Source organism: Diospyros lotus, chromosome 1 (genome assembly GCF_014633365.1).
Source record: "Diospyros lotus cultivar Yz01 chromosome 1, ASM1463336v1, whole genome shotgun sequence".
Classification (NCBI taxonomy): Eukaryota; Viridiplantae; Streptophyta; class Magnoliopsida; order Ericales; family Ebenaceae; genus Diospyros; species Diospyros lotus.
In genome coordinates, this window is record NC_068338.1 from 46,556,178 (window position 1) to 46,575,096 (window position 18,919).

The 18,919-nt window shown below is 34.0% G+C and overlaps 3 protein-coding genes across 4 annotated transcripts; all 3 read right to left on the bottom strand.

Moving 5' to 3' along the window:
* Positions 1-7: 7 nt before the first annotated feature.
* Positions 8-615, bottom strand: LOC127811766 (probable polygalacturonase). The gene has a single exon (XM_052351938.1). The coding sequence runs from the start codon at positions 416-418 to the stop codon at positions 8-10; it is 411 nt and encodes a 136-aa protein (XP_052207898.1). The 5' UTR covers positions 419-615.
* A 3,724-nt stretch (positions 616-4,339) lies between these two features.
* On the bottom strand, positions 4,340-7,503 carry LOC127792675 (beta-carotene hydroxylase 2, chloroplastic-like). Of its 2 annotated transcripts, XM_052323295.1 has the most exons (7): positions 6,971-7,503; positions 6,769-6,828; positions 6,572-6,643; positions 6,297-6,431; positions 5,901-6,026; positions 4,920-4,976; positions 4,340-4,536 (listed from the first exon to the last, which is right to left on the bottom strand). In XM_052323295.1, exons 1-7 carry the CDS (start codon positions 7,379-7,381, stop codon positions 4,459-4,461), a joined length of 939 nt encoding a protein of 312 aa, XP_052179255.1. In that variant the 5' UTR covers positions 7,382-7,503; the 3' UTR covers positions 4,340-4,458. The 2 variants fall into 2 exon arrangements, with proteins under 2 accessions (XP_052179255.1, XP_052179263.1); XM_052323303.1 differs by lacking the exon at positions 4,920-4,976.
* A 4,828-nt stretch (positions 7,504-12,331) lies between these two features.
* On the bottom strand, positions 12,332-13,759 carry LOC127794042 (protein FAR-RED IMPAIRED RESPONSE 1-like). Its single transcript, XM_052324915.1, has 4 exons — positions 13,747-13,759; positions 13,401-13,650; positions 12,981-13,124; positions 12,332-12,911 (listed from the first exon to the last, which is right to left on the bottom strand). The coding sequence occupies exons 1-4, from the start codon at positions 13,757-13,759 to the stop codon at positions 12,332-12,334; spliced, it is 987 nt and encodes a 328-aa protein (XP_052180875.1).
* Positions 13,760-18,919: the final 5,160 nt, after the last annotated feature.

The window sequence follows — 18,919 nt, forward strand, 5'->3', positions numbered from 1 at the left end:
TGACGAGTCACACTGCTTGTAACAACACCTTCTCCTTAATGTTACTGCAGTTCCATGGCATTGTCTTTGAGCTGCTTGATATGCCAATAATACTCACATTAGAAATGCATATCCCGGTGAAGGCATCGCCCTCTATTCCTCGGAGATCTGCTGCAATTGCAACGTTTTCTGCAGTCATGTCTCGGTAATTTATCGCCTGGATGACTGGAAGTGCTTTCGGGCCATAATCACTATCTGGACGTGAGGTATAATTTCCTGACATCCAGAACACATACTTCATTGTGTGCATTGCCATTCTTCTGGCATGGATGCTCTTCACAAATGCTCCCGTTCCCACTGCAGTTGTGATCCTGATGCCGGATTGGGAGTTGATGGCGCTGATATCTTGGACTCTGACGTCTTCGATCGCACCTGACATCTCGCTGGTCGCTGCCAAGGGCGATGACAGCGCTGAATAAATAATTCTTTGTTCTTCATCCAATCAATTCTCTGTGGCCCAATGCCCAATATGTTCAAAACCATTGGGCCGTCCAAGCCCGGTTCCTTAGTACCTAATGGTGAGGGGATAGAACATACATTGATCTGCCGAGACTTTTGCTTCATCTGTCTATTTATTAATTCAATTGGTTAATTAATTTTTTTCTGTAACTAATTGGTTAATTAATTAGGTGAACATTAATAGGGGGTTCTAACTTCTAACTTGACCTGACCCTAACATTAATAGCGTTTTTAACCAAGTTCGGGTGGATTTGAGTATAAATTGTTTATTCTCAAATTTGATATTGTTTTTAAAATTATTTTTGATATTTTATTAATAAAATTTTCCTATATTAATTTAAAACTATTTTCAATCTTTACAATTTCTCTTTAGTATTAGTACTGATGATGTCCATACAGATAATTTAAAGATGTTATGTAAACAAAATAATTATCTCAATAATTGACATTATCAATGATTATATCTTATAATTTGATAAGGTCCTTAATTTTTAGGACACATGTCAAGTGATTGGATCACAATAAGTTAAAATTTATACCAATAGATCGTGAGTTTGATTTTTTATCCTGCGCAATAAGATAAAATCTTTACTTACAATTTATCTCTTCTATCGAAATTAATGACACGAGCAATAAAAAATCACGCAAGAACGATAACCCAAAAAACACATTAATTATGTTCATTACCAGTCTTCCACAAACTTCTTGCAAATATAGGTAACCTTAACTTATTTGTCGTGATCATAAAAGGTAAAAACAAATATAAAAAGAAACGAAACAGCACATAAAAGGGATAAACTAAATCTCACTTTTTTACTTACACATAGATACACTCTCTCTCTCTAACTTGCTATTTTATCTTTTGGCCGCCAAACTCCTTTAAACCTTTCCCTTCTCAGCTATACAAACTTTAAGCATATGAGAATGTTTGAGGAATCTCCTATCCAATCCTACTCACTAGTCTACAAGCTAAAAGGGGAGCTCAAGAGAGAGGTGTTCTAGCCAGAGTACAACCAATGAGCGATTTGGGTACAACAAGCCAAATATGGAGCATGATTTTTGTGTTCAGGTTGGAGTAGAAGTAAGCAAATTGGCTTTAACCAAGTGCTAACCTTATTGTTACTTTTGAAGCAATCCTAAAAGCTTTAAGTTTAACCTTATCAATTAACTTTGAAACATTCCTTAAATCCAATTAAAAAGTTTAAAATTTGTATTATTAGGGTGGTAGCATTAGTGAATATGTGGACTTAAAGTTTGACTCTCGCGAGTTTCAATTACTTCCTCTCTCCCTCTAGTTTGATCCCGACATGATTCTCCACCACCACGATAATTTAAATTTAAAATGTAGAGAGATTAATGATATTATTTTAAAAATTTAATAAAAAATTATTAAATCTAATTACATCCTATTTAATTTTATAGATAAAGCAATACGGATCAAACATCACACATAATATTCTTTTGAGCATCCAATTTTACTCACTTGTTTTAAAAAATAATACTAAAGTTAGTGAATGGAAACATGAGATAAGGTATTTACAATAAATTAAAATGTAAATATTTGAAGGGAAGTGTTTGAAAAATTGTGACTATCGGTGGGTAACAACTGAAGCAAGCAAAAGTCCAACCATTTCAACCAACTAGTGAAGTGGGGTTGGGCATTGGCATTTCTTCCAAAAGGTTAGGCTGGCCATTGCAGCGACAACACTCACTACCAAACTGAATGTGGAAATTTGGATAATCCCAATCCCATTATTCCCCTCCTTTCTTAGACGTTGGTGACAGTGGAAATAGGTAAAAGTCCTATAAAAGCTTTCGAAGTATGGTTGAATGTTATTTTAATAGATGTATCATTTAAAATGTAATCATATTTTGACCCATCAATAATAAATCATATAACACATGAGATGAGATCAGATCAGATCCTAATAAATATCTTTACAATATTCTCTTTTTTTTTTCATTAAAATAAATACCAATTTTGTTTGATAACGAAATCTTATTTGACCCCATCGTTGAATGTCATGATACTAAGAGAAAGAAGAAAAGAAACAATACTACGAGATGGCTTGTTGGATTTGGGCAAGTAATCTACGTTATCACCAATCACAAGCAATAGATAATCCTTTTTCAACATCAAATCAACCGGGAGGCTCAGATCAGCAAGCAGCCAGCCAGCCAGCCAGTTACCCAGTTTGCTTCCCTCCTCTTCCAACTCCAGCCAGGTCTTTTCCAATTGCAAGAAGAGATATATAGCTTTCCATTACACGCTTCGCCAAGCCAACTTTAAATTTAAAAGGGAAAAGAAGAAAATTGTGATGTTTGGTATCTTTAATTATATATATATATATTAGTAACATTAATTATTCTTTAAATAATTTTTTATTGATAATAAGAGGAGAGAAACTCAAAGGGAATAATGTGTGAAATCTTTTTTTTTTTTTTTTATATAAATTGAAGCACCGGCCGTTAATTATTTATTTGGATTACGAGCAGCAGCAGCAGCTTTAGCCTTTCGGCACAAATGATTTGATTAAAGCAATCTTATTATAGGAGATAATTGATGGGATTAGTGGTTGCGACCAGTAGTACCACAACCAACCACAATGGGAATGGGCCGGCAGACCGTCCATTCTGTGTCGGACGCTTGTCACTCTGATGACCAGATTCGTGATTGTTTCTTTCTATTATAAGAAAGTTGGAAGTTACCAATTAATTAATTAATTAATTATATTACTTTTACTTTTGGAAACTTTTCTAATTGATTGGATGAGGAGGAGGAGAAGGATAAGGCGAGGATTTTACTTTAAAGGGATTGGATTGGATTGACCATTGTTTAGGGCACTACTCAAACTGTACACAGTTTTGGAATCAAATACTTATTTATACTTGCCTTTGCTTCATTATTCTTGGAAATTAGATTTAATTATACATGTGAGTTTGGATAAATTCCACTTAAAAGGTCATTTGAGTCGATTTGCTTTAATTTTTTTTTTTTTAATCTGATTTGGGTCTATGTTTAATACATTGGTGACCCAACTGGCATTGGTTCAGATTTAAATTAATCTAAACCCTCCAATTTATGAATCTAACCAAAATTAATCACCCCATATAAAAAAAAAAAAAAAAAATTAAATTTTTTATCCAATATAAAATTTTCAATTTTCTATTTTTTTGGCATAACAATTACTTAATATGAATTTGCTATACGCATTTAAATTTCTAAATGAGTTACATAATTTTGGTACGTGCACATTTTTGTTAATATATAAAACTATTTAGAACCAATGTATTTGGGATACTTAATTTTTTGAATTGATTTCACTTTACTTTATGATTAAATCACTTTCAAATCCAAAATTTTAAACCTAGGGCACAAGCACACTCTTAGGTATATATAGCGCTATATAACCCACCCTCAAAATTGAAACCCAAAACTTAATTTTAATTAGTTTTAAGTTTTGAGCTTAAAAATAGAGACACGGTCACATTATCAATTTAGTCCATATATTAGCATATGTAATCTATAGACTAACCAAACCTGAATGCCACTACCATTAGCAAACACTCAAAAATTAATGTTAAAAAAAAACTAATTATTCTCTCCTTATATGTTAAAAAAAATATATATATATATATATATATATTTATCCGTATCCGTATGTTTATATATTTGAGATTATTCATACACTATTACGGTACGTCCTCATGCTTTTTGTCTTTTCGCTTTTTCTCCTTTCGGTGTAATCGGGAACATCCAATGGCAGAGCACCACGTAGGACAACATAAAGCTGTACACCAAGACGATCGATCGATCAGGATCACACAATCAGGAAACTCATTTTTCCTTTTTTTTTTTTTACTTTTTTGTACTCCATAAGCAAAACCATTTGGATTTGACTCAATACGGCTAGTGTTTCTCTACGTCGGCAAGCCAAATCCGCTTCAACAAACCACCAATCACGAGCCTTTGGACAATCTGGTCCTTCGGTTCACTTCCTTTTCCAGCTCTTCATCTCCTCCCACTTCCTCCACTTCCTGCACCCAACCACACCCGATTAGCTCCCCCTCTACATTTTTGCAATTATTATTATATAATAATAACCAATCAAATGAAGACATGTATAGAGAACATAAGTTCCAAATTTTGTAGTCTGATCTAATTGGTCACAATGTATCAAATATTACCCATTGTAATTATTACTTTGTTTTTAATTTTAAAATAATTCATTAGTTATTAAAATAATAAAAGAACAATATATTTATTACAAATCAATATAAATATATTATAAGCAAAATCACTTTTTTCTGATGTTTTTAAAAATTATTTTTTTTTTTTATAAAATTAACAAGCTTAAATAATAATCAATAAATAAAAAGAAGCGAGATGGAGGTGGTGGAGTGTGAAGACAACAACCCACCTTAGGTCCCAAGAACAGGCCATAAGGGACTCCATTAAACTTGTCCGAGTGGTGCAACTGCATGCCGGACATCACGATCAAAGAAGATTTGAACCGTTAGATTCCGTTGCCCCCAAAACAATTAACAATTGCAATATTTAATTGATTCACATTAAACTAGTTAAATCATGATTAGTCGCGTAATAATGATTTCTGAAGTATATCATAATCTATTATCTATCACACGTGGTTTGATTTGGTTTGGATCAACACCCATAATCTCCTCCTATATATGTTTTTACTTTAAAAAATAAGACATGAACACGTTCAGATCTATTAATTTCTCTTTTGTTATTTTATTATTATTATAGATAGATTTTATTTGTTAAGTTGTCGTAGACCCATTCAAACGGTGTGAATATTCTTTCAAAAAGTTTTGAGAGTGTTTTAAAATGATTTTTATAATAATAAATTACACTTGACTTAACACTTGAGCTTTAGCTAATTACAACATGTACCCCCAGTTCTGTAAATTACACTAAAAAAATATTTCATTGTTAAAACAAATTAATATAAGTATATAAAAATGTTAAAAGTGTATTCTGTATAAAATAATAGTCAAAAGTAATCTAATTTAATTTTTAAGCAACAAAGATAATCAATGTAATTACTTTTAAGGATTTTATCAGTTTTTAAATATCCTTTACTTTTTAAAAAAATTACATTGAATTCTTAACTATGTAAAAGTTCTATAAATTAACTGCTATAGTTAGATTTATGTTATATACTTTGTATTTTTCAAATTTTACAAAATTAGCATAATTTTAAAATAAAGAAAATGCACGATATATATATATATATAGAATTTTACCAAAACCTCGACGACATCAATTCAATTTACCTGATGGTTTTTATAAAATAATAATAATAATAATAATAATAATAATAATAATAATAATTCATGCAACTAGGAAGGGCATAAATGTAATTTAACGTTGTTACCTGATGAGCCGCAGCGACTCTCCTGAAGTAAGGTACATCAGCGATAGGGCCCACAGGGAATCTCTTGTGCACGAGACCATCGTGGACGAACATGTAGGCCATCCCAAACACTGTTATGCCAAGACCCTGTTCACAAAAAAAAAAAAAAGGACAGAAAAAATAAATAAAAGTTGACCGCGTAAATATGCCACTTCAACAGGGGCCTTTTCGTCATTGAGTCCGTGATCTACTTTCTAGTGCATGACACTATCTATCAGCGATTCAGCGTACTATCAGCCTTGATATAGACAAGTGTTTATAGTTCACTGATTTATGCCTTTAAAATTGAACTTTTAGAAATTAAATCAGTTGATTACGGAAAAATAATTACACGTTAATGGCGGGAAGAGAGCTTACGGCTCCGAAGCAGAGGCCGGGAACAAGGCTTTTGTGGAAGAAGCCATAGGAGAGGAGTGCGATGGCCGGGACGGCGTTGATAATGGCGAAGACGTCGTTTAGCTCAAAGGGGCCTTCTCTGGGTTTATGGTGAGACTGCAACCAGAACAGGAAAATGATAAGAAACGATAGGAAAAGCGGGATGGATGGATGAATCGACGTTTCAATTCTAATTTCGTTGTTTCGAATTTTTTTTTTTTTTTTTTTTTTGGGGGGGGGGGGAAATGGAAACGAACCTCGTGCATGTGCCATAAGGAAGCGTGCCAGAGAGCTCGGTGAGCCCACCTCGCCCAGAACTCCATGCCCACCTGAAATTCGACATTACCCAATTCGATCAAACACAGGAAACCGATTGAATCCGACACGAAGCAATAGTGAAATGGGAATTTAATCGATTCGGAAAGGCGAAAATTGGGAGGGAAGAAGAACTTACGGCAGCGCCCACAGAGAGAGCAAATGTGCCAAACATTTCCGAATAGGGAATCTCTCCGCCCTAAACAAAAATAAGCCCGGATTGAGAACAAGGAGAGATTTTAGAAGGAATCAAACAAAGAAATACAAATTTAAGATGGTTCGACAAATTGTCCACATGACTACGTCCATCTCACTTTCCACCCGAAACTCAGAGAGAGTACCTCCATTTGCCAAGAAAAGCGATAGTAGACAGCCAAAACAGCCATGGAAGTTATGCCAAAGCTAGACATCACGGCGGCGACGAGGTACGTGAACCGCTCGGACCTCTTCCGGGCCAGCCTCTCCTCCACGCGGGCGGCGGAGATCCGCTTATCCGTTTCTACACCGCCCGTTTCGTCCTGGTCACCGGCTTCGAGTTGGGCGGCCAATTCTTCTTCCTTCACCATGAAACAGATCGTTTTCGCCGTCCTCGAGCCTGACCGGAGCACGGCGCCGAACCGGCGAGCTGGCAGAGAGAACAGGCAAGTCGGAGTACTGGTAGTGGATTCGGGTCCCGGGCCGAGTAATGGGTATTTCCGGGTAAGGATGAAGGAGCGGGGGCCCGAGGCGGCGATGGAAATTCCGGCCGGCATGGACGGTGGCGGTGGAGGCTCAGGGAGAAAGCGTGGGGGACGGGGTCCCGACTTCCGAGTGGTTCTGTGGGAGTCTGGACAGAAGGTTAAATGCACGCAGACCACATGTTAACCTTGTGGACCGCTTCGCATTAAATAGCACTACTGCAAAATGAGAACATGTTTGGACAGGAAATTACCCCTCTTTACCATCTAATTTACATACATGCCATTGTCGTTCGGACATGGGTAACATCTTGGCGGAGCTGTCAGCTGTGCTGTTTTGGTTTCATTGGCTCTGAAATGTTTAGGGCTCCGTGGGTACTTTCTATGTCGTTAAATTTAGGATAATGCTGCTAGGACTTGCAAGTCCACACAGGGCTTGACGAACTCAAGTTATTGCTAGATTTTAGTATCAAAATTTTGTAAAAACTTGAGATTCATTTTTGAGTTCATTTTTAGACGATATCCAGTCTAATTTAAAAATTAAGATTTAAGTCGCTCGCTCTCTCTCTTACCCTCTCCATTCTCACCCCTCATTATCGACGACTCTCTTTCTCTCTCTCGCTCACTCTCCATCCTCACTGTCACAGGCTGTAAGGACATTGTCGATAATAATCTCTCTCTCTCTCTGATTTCACGAGTTATTCCCCCATTGCCAACAATAATCTCTTTCTCTCTCTCTCTGATTTAGGATTTAGGTCGCACTATTTTACTCTCTGTTTTGCTCTATCTATCGCTCGCTCTCTCTTACTCTCTCCGTCCTCACCGTCACAAGCTATTCCCCTATTGCCGATGATAATCTCTCTCTCTCTCTCTTTGATTTAGGCTTTAGGTCACACTATTTTATTCTCTGTTTCGCTCTATCTATCTATCGCTCTCTCTCTATATTTTTTACATTGATATGTTTTTATGTTTTGTATATTTTCGTTCGAGAGGCTTGAACTGCTCTCTCTGTTTTCTTTCTTTCTTTCTTGTGGTTTTTGTATTCATTGATTTGAGTTTTGAAAATCTAGAGTTGGAGATCTAGGATTGGCATAAATTTGGGTAAATTTAAGGACTTAATGGTGGGTAATGAAAATGGCTACTGAAAATGTTCTTACATACTTTTTTAGATGTAAACTATAAGGTTGGGCATTAGTTGTAAACCTATGCAGTGTTCTTGCATATACTGTTTTAGAGTCTTGATTACACAAATTCTATGAAGTGTTCTTGCACAAGTTAATTATGAATTATTCTTTACCTCGACATATACTTTTTAAAATGCATTTGAGTTTAGTCCTAATATTTTATTTGAATTCCAATTAATGCAATTGTTTTAGTGCCACAACTTCCTGTGTAACTATCTCTCTGATGATTATTTTTTCTAATTTTCTCTGAAAACCTATGCTTGTTGTCATAGCTTCTCTCTGTTTCCAACTTGTTGTTGTGGTGATATTTTCTTCAAATCTTTAGCTCAATCTTACAAAAAGGGAATTAAATCCACCCTAAAGACTACACTTGTACCTTGATGGATTGAACTATAAGGGAAAATGTGAATAGAATAAACCTTCTCCTAAGAGAAACTAAGACTTCTGTTTTTATTGCTTTTTTCCTTCTCTTTTTGCTGTTTGTATGTATGAGTGTGTTTGTTGCACCTATCTTTGAAAAAGATAAATTTGTCTATTATATTGTTACTAGGCCCTATTATTCTTGGATGGTATTTATTTATCTAGTTCTTTCTAGAGAGGATTGATTTATAGTATTCTAACATGTTTTAGCTGGCATTCTAGCAATTAATTTTCTTAGTTTGGTTTGGGATAGTTGTGTTGTTATCTTATTTGATTGTTTCTAGGTTATAGAGTTGCAACTAATGCCCAAGCTAACAATTAGATATAAATTTAAATATTTTAGTTAAGAAGACATCCAATTTAGAAATGGGTGAAGTTTCAATTAACTCTTCAACCTCGTATTAAAGAATCATGTCTGAGCATGGTGTGCCTGTTTGGTGTTATACTTCATGGACTAAATCTAATCCTGAAAGGAGATTCTTGCAATATCGATTCTGGAAGGTAATTTTTATCTTATAAATGAAATAATTGTTAACGATTTTCTTAAAATTGATTGTTGGATGGTTTGGTGGACATGATGATGATTAGAAATGGTTTCAATGGATCAATGATGAACAAACCAATCGTGAGAAAAAAATTATGCGGAGTTTTGTTAGATAAGTTAAAACGTAACAAGGCAGAAACAGATGAAAATGAGATATTACTTCAAGAACAAATGAGGGCTTTAGAAGAAAAAGCTTTAAGGAGAAAAAAAAAATATTGGCGCTTCAAGAAGACCTTATATGTATAATGGAAGCGAACTTTTAGTTGAAAATAAAGCTTCATGATAAAGAAATGAAGTTTTGTTAGTGTTCTAATAGTGTTAGGATTGAGTTGTTTTTTATTAATTGTATGGCTGTCGAAAAACAATAATAGTAGATTTAGGTATTTGGTTTTAGTGTAAAAGATAATCTATATTAGTAAAAATTTACTTGTTACGTGCAAATTATTTGTTTACTTAGGGACAAAAATGGATTGGTAATTCATTTTTAAATAGTTGTCTCTTCTTATTGCAAACAGTTGGATGAATACTTTAATAGTAGCCCTGTTGTGGTCATTATTTGCACCTCAAAATGAAATGTGCAGAATTGCACATAATAAGTACATTGTTTCAGGAATGCTTCAAAATTTTACCTATTCCCTTGTGTACATTACCATCTTGCAAAGCATACATTACCATCTTGCATGTGCCGTGTGTGCACCATTTGAAGGATTGTTATCTATTTTTATACACCCAGTATAGGACTGCAAGAGACATTTGACCATGTAAGCAAGAAAGCGAGCCTTTTGTTTGAAGCCACTAAATTGAAACTGGATTATTAGACACCCAAAGTCTTTTCAAGCAAATTTGCTCCTGTGCAATGAATATCTGTAGTGAACAGAACAAGGAAATAACCTCTAAAGCATACATGACAAATCAAAATCTTAACCATAATTTGCTCCTGTGCAATGACACTAATCCAGAATTTTGATGCCAACTCCTTTTCCTCCATAAACATTCAAAATCAAAGTATATGTAAAAAAAATATTTTAGCAAAAATAATAAAAAGTAAAAGTAACAAACATAAAAGAAACAAATCAAACCAGGCATAAAAGAATAGAACAACAAATATAAGATCACTAGTGGGAGAACTTACACAATTCTCCCACTCATCTTACCATATCCATCTACAAGATTTAAAGCTATCAATATTACCTTTGATTCATTACAACCACAAATTCAAAAGCAGCCATGAATTCAAAATTCATTACACAGCCACGAATGTAACAATATTAAATCCATTACATAGCCACGAATACACTTAAAATAGTTTACATGAGAAGTTCAACAATTCATTTCCTCATTATCACTAAGTGATGACACTAGAATGAGTTGAAGTCTTGAAGACCTCAATACAAGATAATTGCAAAATTCAAAACTCTTGAAGATGACAGTACTATTGAATCATACAAAGTCTCCTGCTTCAACAAAAATACAAGAAATTGTGTGAGGAGAATTATAATGAATTATGCAAAACAGAAATCATAAACAAAGTATAATGAGTAAATGGAGGTTAAAAACAAAATATTAACATTTGTATACAAGGAAATCACCTCAAAATTTTGGTGGGTTGTTATCGGGCTATAGATAGGGTGGGTACATTGGCATACAAGGATGACCCATGCGAGAGGTAGGCACCATAGGCACTCTGTGAGCAGCATTCCAAGAGACTAGCTGTAAAAAGATGTATGCATATCAACCTAAAAGACAATGCGAAAAAATTTTAACCCAAATTTTATCTAACTACTTACCATCAATTGTTGTGAGTGGGAGATTGGGGGAAGCGCCTGATACTTGTGAAAAAGTTTGATTGAAATCTTGAGCATCCTCAATAATGTTTTAACTCGGGGCATTGCCTTTGTTTGATTTTGAGGATCCCACCTAGACATCAAATGAAAATAATTGTCATTAAAATTTATTTTTCAATCACAACATCTTGCTTTGAAGCAAGAAAAAATACATAAAACCCATACCTTAGCTTTCTTTGTACGTGTTTCCAATGGACCTTTCTTGCGAAACTTCATAGGGGCTCCATTTCTCTAGGAGCATATCGAATCCATTATTTGCTTGCTTGAAGTTGTTGATGTCTTTCCACAACTACGAACTTCTTTTTGCACACTGTGTTGAGCATATATATTACTACCATAGCTTGGATTTGCATTGGATATGCTTAATGCATTCAATTGAGATTGGATCCACTCCGTAGTTGCTCGAGTTCATTCTTCGTCATCTACTACCTTGGCAAATGCACTGCACAGTTGATCGTGTCTTAACTGGTTAGGTGTACTAATCCAACCATTATAATTGATTTTCACCCTTATGTAAGATCTACTAACATGTCTCTTCCATTGCCGTAAGATATATATCTCAGGAATTGACCTAATACCATTTTGGATCAATATTGTGTCAGCATGTCTACAAATTATTCCCTTAAACTCGAACATGTGATAGCTGCAAACAATATCATAGTTGTCTTTCTAAAAAAAAAATCGAAAAAAACTTTTCCTTCACTCTTTTATCAATTATGATATCTTCTCGCATCTCATACCTCGTACCAAGCGGTCCTTCTTCGGTAGACACAATCGAGCAATAAATCTTCCCAGTTAACTTTTCTTGAAACTCCTTGAATTTTGCAATTGTGTACACTTCTTGAAATTGTTTCTCAATGGCCAACCTCGATACACATGGAACCATCTGAGAAAAAAACCTTACATCGGCCTGAAACTCCTTTTCAACTTTACACCTCATTGCCCGTTCATATTATTCAACAAATTGCTTCAACGAGGTTCCATTAAAGAATGTGTTCGTACCTTCACTCTGTTGCGTTGTTGACATCCCTGCCTAAAAATTGGTTTTCACGAACCATGGGACCCAACGACAACTTTCTTTGTAAAGTCCAAACAACCAATCATTGTCATGCAGTGCACATTTCTCAATCATTGAATTCCATGCGTACTCGAATTCTTCAGGACTCTGTGATTCATACACCACCTTATGTACGCCTGAAAGAATATATGCCTTAGAGCTATTGTTACCAAATTTTTCAGGTAACTTCTTTAATATATGCCACAAACACCATCTATGATTTGTGTTAGGGAAGACTATCTCAATATCATTTTGCATGGTCCTATCTTGACCAGTGATTATTCCTACAGGTGCTTGATCCTTCATACACTCAAGCCATGTCCTAAACAACCACACAAAAGTCCTGGGGTCCTCGTTGGAAATAGTACCACATCCAAGCAGTGTCGACTGTCTATGGTCATTTACACCAACGAATAGAGCAAACGACATGTCGTACCTATTGGTCAAGTATGTGGTGTCAAATGTGACAATATCGTCGAATTCCTTAAATGCTTGTCTATATCTATTATCAGCCCAAAAGACGTTCTTCACTCTGTCATCTTTATTCAAATCCACACTAAAGTAAAAACCCAGACAAAAGGCTTCCAAATCCACACTAAAGTAAAAACCTGGACAAAAGGCTTACATCTTCGAAAAATAAGCTTGAATAACAGCAGCATCTCTTTCCCCAAGTCTTAATCTCTTCACCTGATCAATGTAATTTCTACAATCCTTTTCCACAAACGTCAGGTTCTCATATCCACCAACTTCAACAACAGTTGAGTTATAACTTTTATGTAATAGAATTCCAGCTATATCATTAACTTCAAGCTATCGCTTCACATGTTCACTTAATTGTCTGTTGCATTGATATAACCTAGATTTGGTTGGACTTGTTTTATGGTTATGCTCAAGATGGATAATGGTTATTCGCCATGTTCTTAAAAAGTTTGAACATGTTGTTATCCTAACTTTACACCCTAACTAAATAGTTAGTTGAGCATTCAAAGAGGTGCTAGTTTTAATATTTATTTTTCCTTCTCGGCTACATGCATATCCCACATACCTTAGAACACCGTCATCACCCTTCCTCGAACTCTTTCTTTTAACAAGAAAACCCACATGGTAAGTATATCTTTTGTAAAATTCAAAAATGTCTTTCTCCTCATTGAACTTCATTCCAATTTTAGGGACAAGATCACTCTCTTCTTCTTCCGACGTAGGATACTCATTATCTTTGGTAATTTCCTCATTATTAACAAAAGTTTTCTCATTATCTTCGAATGATTCTGTAAGCACAATATGATTTTCTTCTTCTTCAAAAAAAAAAATCATATCAGAATATAATGTTACATATATTATTGTTGGTTTCCTTCATATTAGAATATAATTAATGAAAAAATCAAACATACTTATGTCACTCATTATTGGTTTTCTTTGTCTTATAAAATAAAATTGATTATCTTCTAAAATATGCAAATGCACTGCACAATTTTAAAGACTGCATAAATATAAAAAATCCTCAACACTCCTAAGTTCAAACCAACCATTACAACTTGTATTAACAACAAACCAAGACAACCAAACCTAAACAATCTATCTCAATCATACCTTATAAACAATTTACCATGTTATGTCTAATAATAATATTGACAAAGGATAAAAATTAATAGAAATGATGGCCTTTTAAAAAAAAAATAATTATTATAGGTAGCTATGCAGAGAGGTAAAGCCAAAATAGATCATAGGAGATGAAAAATGATCAACATCTCAAAACATCAACATCAATTAAACCACTGAAAATAAAATGACTAGTAATGCACCCTCGGAAAATTTATCTGGAAATTTGCAGGTACCTTTCAAACAACTTAAAGCCTCTATGCACTATTACCGACACTTGCCCCCACAGGGTTTATGGCTGTAACGAGATCATTACTGGAGGAAAACAAGCAGTCAGTTCTTGAAATTTACCATTTTGGTTAGTCAGTCAATAATCTGCCACTGTTCTGTTTAGTGTTGTAAAGACCTATTAATTAAACTGATATAATGAACACTTTCCTAAAATTTTTGTGCATGTATCATCATCATAACCACTAATTAAGCTAATATATGAACAAGATTACTGAATTAAACACACGAAAATGCGACGCAGAAAGGATCAAACACCTTTAAATTGAGAGGACCCAAACGAGCTCATTTTCCAAATTAACAATGCTTGGAAACAAATCTTTTTTATAATCGTTCATGCATACGTGGATTTGTCATATACAGATTTTTAGATACACATTGTTCGAGCTTTAGGTGCCATGCATCAGACAAAAAACATAAAAAATACAAAAGAAACATCACTTGCATCATAAAAATACATAAAAACATAAAAATATATCTGTTGGCATTAGAGGCTGAAACATAAAAATATATAATAAACATAAAAATATACCAATGTAAAAAATACAGAGACCTCAGGTTCTTGTTTCCACTGTATATCAGACCTCGTTGCCGGCGGCAAGAGGACACGCGATCGATTAAAAAATACAGAAAGAGAGAAAGCTCATCGCCGACAGCAATGGGGTTTCAGACGATAATGGTGAGGACGGATAGAAGAGTGAGTGAGCGAAAGGGGGAGATGAAGCCAATAGGGTGGGGTGGGGGCGTCCGATCTCTCACACTGTTAGCAATGGAGTTTCAGTCGGTAAGAGAGAGCGAGTGAGAAATCAAGCAAAGAGAGAGCGAGCGAGATTAAGACAGAGAGCTAGAGAGTAAGAGAAAGCTAGGCATCCAATTTGCTAAACCCTAACCCAATTGGCTGGAGGGTTAACTTGTAATTTAACCACGTTTGTCAACCCATTTGTCGCTACGTTCATCCGTGTAGCATTATCCTTAAACTTAAGCATAAGAGCGTCTCCAAGGGAGTGTTGGAGGGCTAAATTATATATTTATAACTTTGAATAGTGTTATAGCACTTCTAAAAGATAAATTTGTTTCAATGGCAAGAGCCAAAATAGAGGTGTCATTTAATATTTTAATTTTTTTTTATCATATTTTAAATTTAAATAAATAATTAAAATAAATTCTAATAATTAATTTAAACTCTAACAATTAACTAAAATACTTATTTTAAATTAAAATCAAAATATATAATTCTAACATAAAATAATCAATTTAAATTCTAACAATTAACTAAAATAAAAACATTTATTTTTATATATAATTGATAATTGATTAACTAAAATAAAAATAATTATATATGTATAATTGATTATATATAGCCTTTTGCCTCTCCAGAAACTTCATTCCCCCTTTTGCGCCTCTCCCTCTTGTCTCATTCCCCTCGACGGCTAGCCCTCGCTCGATCGCTCCTCGTCGCTCTGCCTTAGCTTGTCATCGTCTCGCCTTCACCGGCTCTCCCCTTAGTTGCTCGCCTCGCTCTCGCTTGCTGCCTCTCTTGATTCTTCTCCCTTTATCGCTCGCTAGCGTCACTACCTCACCCTCACCCCTTCGGCCCTTATTGCCTCTTTGGCTCTCTCTCGCTTCGTCGCATGCCTCGCCTGAAAACCCCTACTTCAAGTAATCTATATTTATTTTATAATAGAAGTTGAAATAGAGCCGTTGGAAATGGCAATTAAAGTTTGCATCTCTTCCTTTTTCTCTCTCCAGTGATTGTAAAAATGGCACCGCAAAAGGGTTGTTGTCATTTTACAACTCCATATACCACCCCCATTGGAGTGGTTGATTTTTAATCCGAGGTGCTATTTCGACAGTTATGAAAATGGCATCCCAGATACCACTTCCCGTTGGAGATGCTCTAAGACGCAAAACAAACTAAAATCCCAAAATTGAAGATAAGTTCTCTTTCTTTTTTTCAGCTTGTCTTTTATTTTTTTATTTTTTAAAATATTTAAAATACATTTGTTTACTTATTTTTAAAAATGTATGTTTTAAAACACACAGAAAAAATATATAAAAAATCCAAAATATTAAAATCACATTTTGGTTGTTTTCAACCAAAACATACCTTCTAAATCCAAAATACGGAAAACTCTTCCTTCTCTCTCTTTTCTTCTCTTTTCTTTCAGTCGTCACCACCCACCACGGCCATCACCACTACCCGACATGCTTAGATCTGTCATCCACGCTCGCCATCGCTCTCCACATCCAAATCCGCCACCACCGATCGTTTCTTTCTTCTATCATTTCTTCTTTATGCGACTCCTTCTCTTTAAGGTTAAGAGTTAGGGATTTCTTCCCTCTTCAAGGTTGAGGGTTGAGAGTTGGGGATTTCTTCCTTTTGCCATTTCTTCTTTCTACCACGCTCATATCCACCATCGCCCACCACTCTCAAATTGAATATGTAATATAATTTTTTTATGAATTTTTTTAATTATATTTTTAAAATTTTGAATTATGTCTATGATAAATCAATATTTTTTTATTTTATGATTTATAATTTTTTTTATATTTATGTTGTGAGTAATCTAAATCTCAAAATTATTGTCAGATTTCAATTTATAGGTAAAAATAAATTTATCATGGAATTAATAATTGAGTCAAATTAAAAATTATTTTAGAAAACACTTTGTAATTTTAATGTATTATATTTATTTTTAGCCATTAAAAATAATAAATAAATAAATTTCATGAGTTGTGTTAAGTAAATACATAAATATTTTGAATGAATGTTTGTCATATCATAAATATTACTTAAGTATTATTATTTATGATGATAGAATATAACATTCATTCAATTTGTTTATCTTTTCCTTTAATATCATTTTATTTAAGAAAATATTATAAGTCACGATCGATAACATTATTCTTTTATTTAACCAAACAATGACTAACTCTTTAAAAACAAAATAAATAAGGTTGCGTTCTCTTTATTTTTCAATTTTCAGTTTTGAGTTTTGAATTCATTTTTAATTTTCTGTTTTGGTAGTCAGTTTTTAGAAAATTGAAAACACGTTCTCTTTGTCATTTTAAAAAATTATTTTTCAAAACAGAAAATTAGAAAACGCGTTCTCTTTGAAAATTTGAAAATATTTTTTTAATAATATTTTATTCAATAAATTTGATTATTAAGTAAATTATAAATATTTAATATTAATATATTATTAAAAAAATATATACATTTTAAAGTTAATGAATTTTATAATATTTTTTTCTATTACAATAATAAAATATGAATAAATAAATATGTTTTGAGTTTTGAGTTTGTTTTGGATGAAAACACTCAAAACAATTTTTTGTTGTTTTTAGTTTTCTTTACAATTTTTTTTTTTGTTTTCAAAAATACATTTTTAAAAACAGTAAAAAGAACACGTTTTCAATATTTTAGAAAATTAAAAATTAAAAATAATTTAAAAACAGTAAAAAGAACGTAACTTAAATATTTTAATACCACTAAGATAGTGGCTCAAGGCCTCAAATTTATCACAATGAAACTCAATAATTATATACGGTGATTCTTAGATGAAGTATAAAAGATATTTGAAAAAGGGTTACGGTCTTTAATATTTAAATTAGTTGCAACTAATAAAATAAAATTAAAGTAAAGAAAAACAAAATAAAATTGTTGGGCCATTGAATGCATTGTATGAGTTGACATCATACACTTAAAAGAGAGGGTCAAAGATTGGTGGCAATTTTTTAATCAAGATGCTTAAATGAGATATTCAATTTGATCTCATCTCTATTTTCAATCTATAACTATGTCGTATTATTAATGTTTCTTAATCATAGTTGTACATTTTCTCATGTTATGGGTTATTAGACAAAAAATCACTCTTACCAAAGTGTTATTTATATATGGTATTTGTACATTTAAATTTAATGTGTTACACAATCTTTAATTAATTGCAAATACTCTTAGAGTCTTAATTTAATAAATATATAATACATTACATCTGAATGCATGCTAAAATATACAAATTTTGTATTAAGAGAAAAACATTGTCTAATTTTGAAGGGCATTCACATAAGATTTTCCGCTTTAAATGGCGTAGAGAGAGGATTGATTGTTACGTTACATGACCGCTGCAAGTTACAATAACATTGCTATTTGCTTGTACAACCACCTAACCAATCCTTGCAGTCGAAGCATTTCGTTTTTTTCGTTAAAATTCCCAAACTGACCCCTCCATGCTATTCCATTATCTTGTGTCAACTTCTGATTATGCCTAGTGAAGGAAGTTCCCCTTCCAGTTAAGTGACGCGACATAGTTCTTCGAATCTAGCACATGCAGTGGCGCCGTCGTAATTCGACGGACAAATCAAGGGCAGAATACAGGAAAGTGGAGATCGGTGATGGCGGAGGAGAACGGTGACGCGTGGCCGGGTGGAATGTGAGGTGGATGGAGGCCGCTGGATTGCACACCGCCTGACAACGAATCAGGAGCGAAAGTGGCCGGAACCACCGATTTGTCGTGGGGGCCCCGTTTGTACTGTAGCGCATCTCTAATTTGGCTGACGTGTACCCGTCTTTGATTAATTACGTGGCTAATGACATTGCCTTTTTCTCCGGAAAGTTGGTCGGTTCCCACGCGGATTGGCCCGTTTTGGGTAATTACGTGTCCAAATGGTGCAATC

Bases quoted from the DNA above. Each gene is read 5' to 3' on its own strand.
- LOC127811766 (XM_052351938.1), bottom strand. From the start codon at position 418: ATGTCAGGTGCGATCGAAGACGTCAGAGTCCAAGATATCAGCGCCATC.
- LOC127792675 (XM_052323295.1), bottom strand. From the start codon at position 7,381: ATGCCGGCCGGAATTTCCATCGCCGCCTCGGGCCCCCGCTCCTTCATC. The intron at 6,829-6,970 runs GTACTCTCTCTG...ATTTTTGTTTAG, and splicing joins GCTTTTCTTGGCAAATGGAG to GGCGGAGAGATTCCCTATTC. The intron at 6,027-6,296 runs GTAAGCTCTCTT...TTTTGTGAACAG, and splicing joins CCGGCCTCTGCTTCGGAGCC to GGTCTTGGCATAACAGTGTT.
- LOC127794042 (XM_052324915.1), bottom strand. The intron at 13,125-13,400 runs GTATGTGGGATA...ATTACATAAAAG, and splicing joins GGTGATGACGGTGTTCTAAG to TTATAACTCAACTGTTGTTG. The intron at 12,912-12,980 runs GTAAGCCTTTTG...TTTTTACTTTAG, and splicing joins CAAGCTTATTTTTCGAAGAT to TGTGGATTTGAATAAAGATG.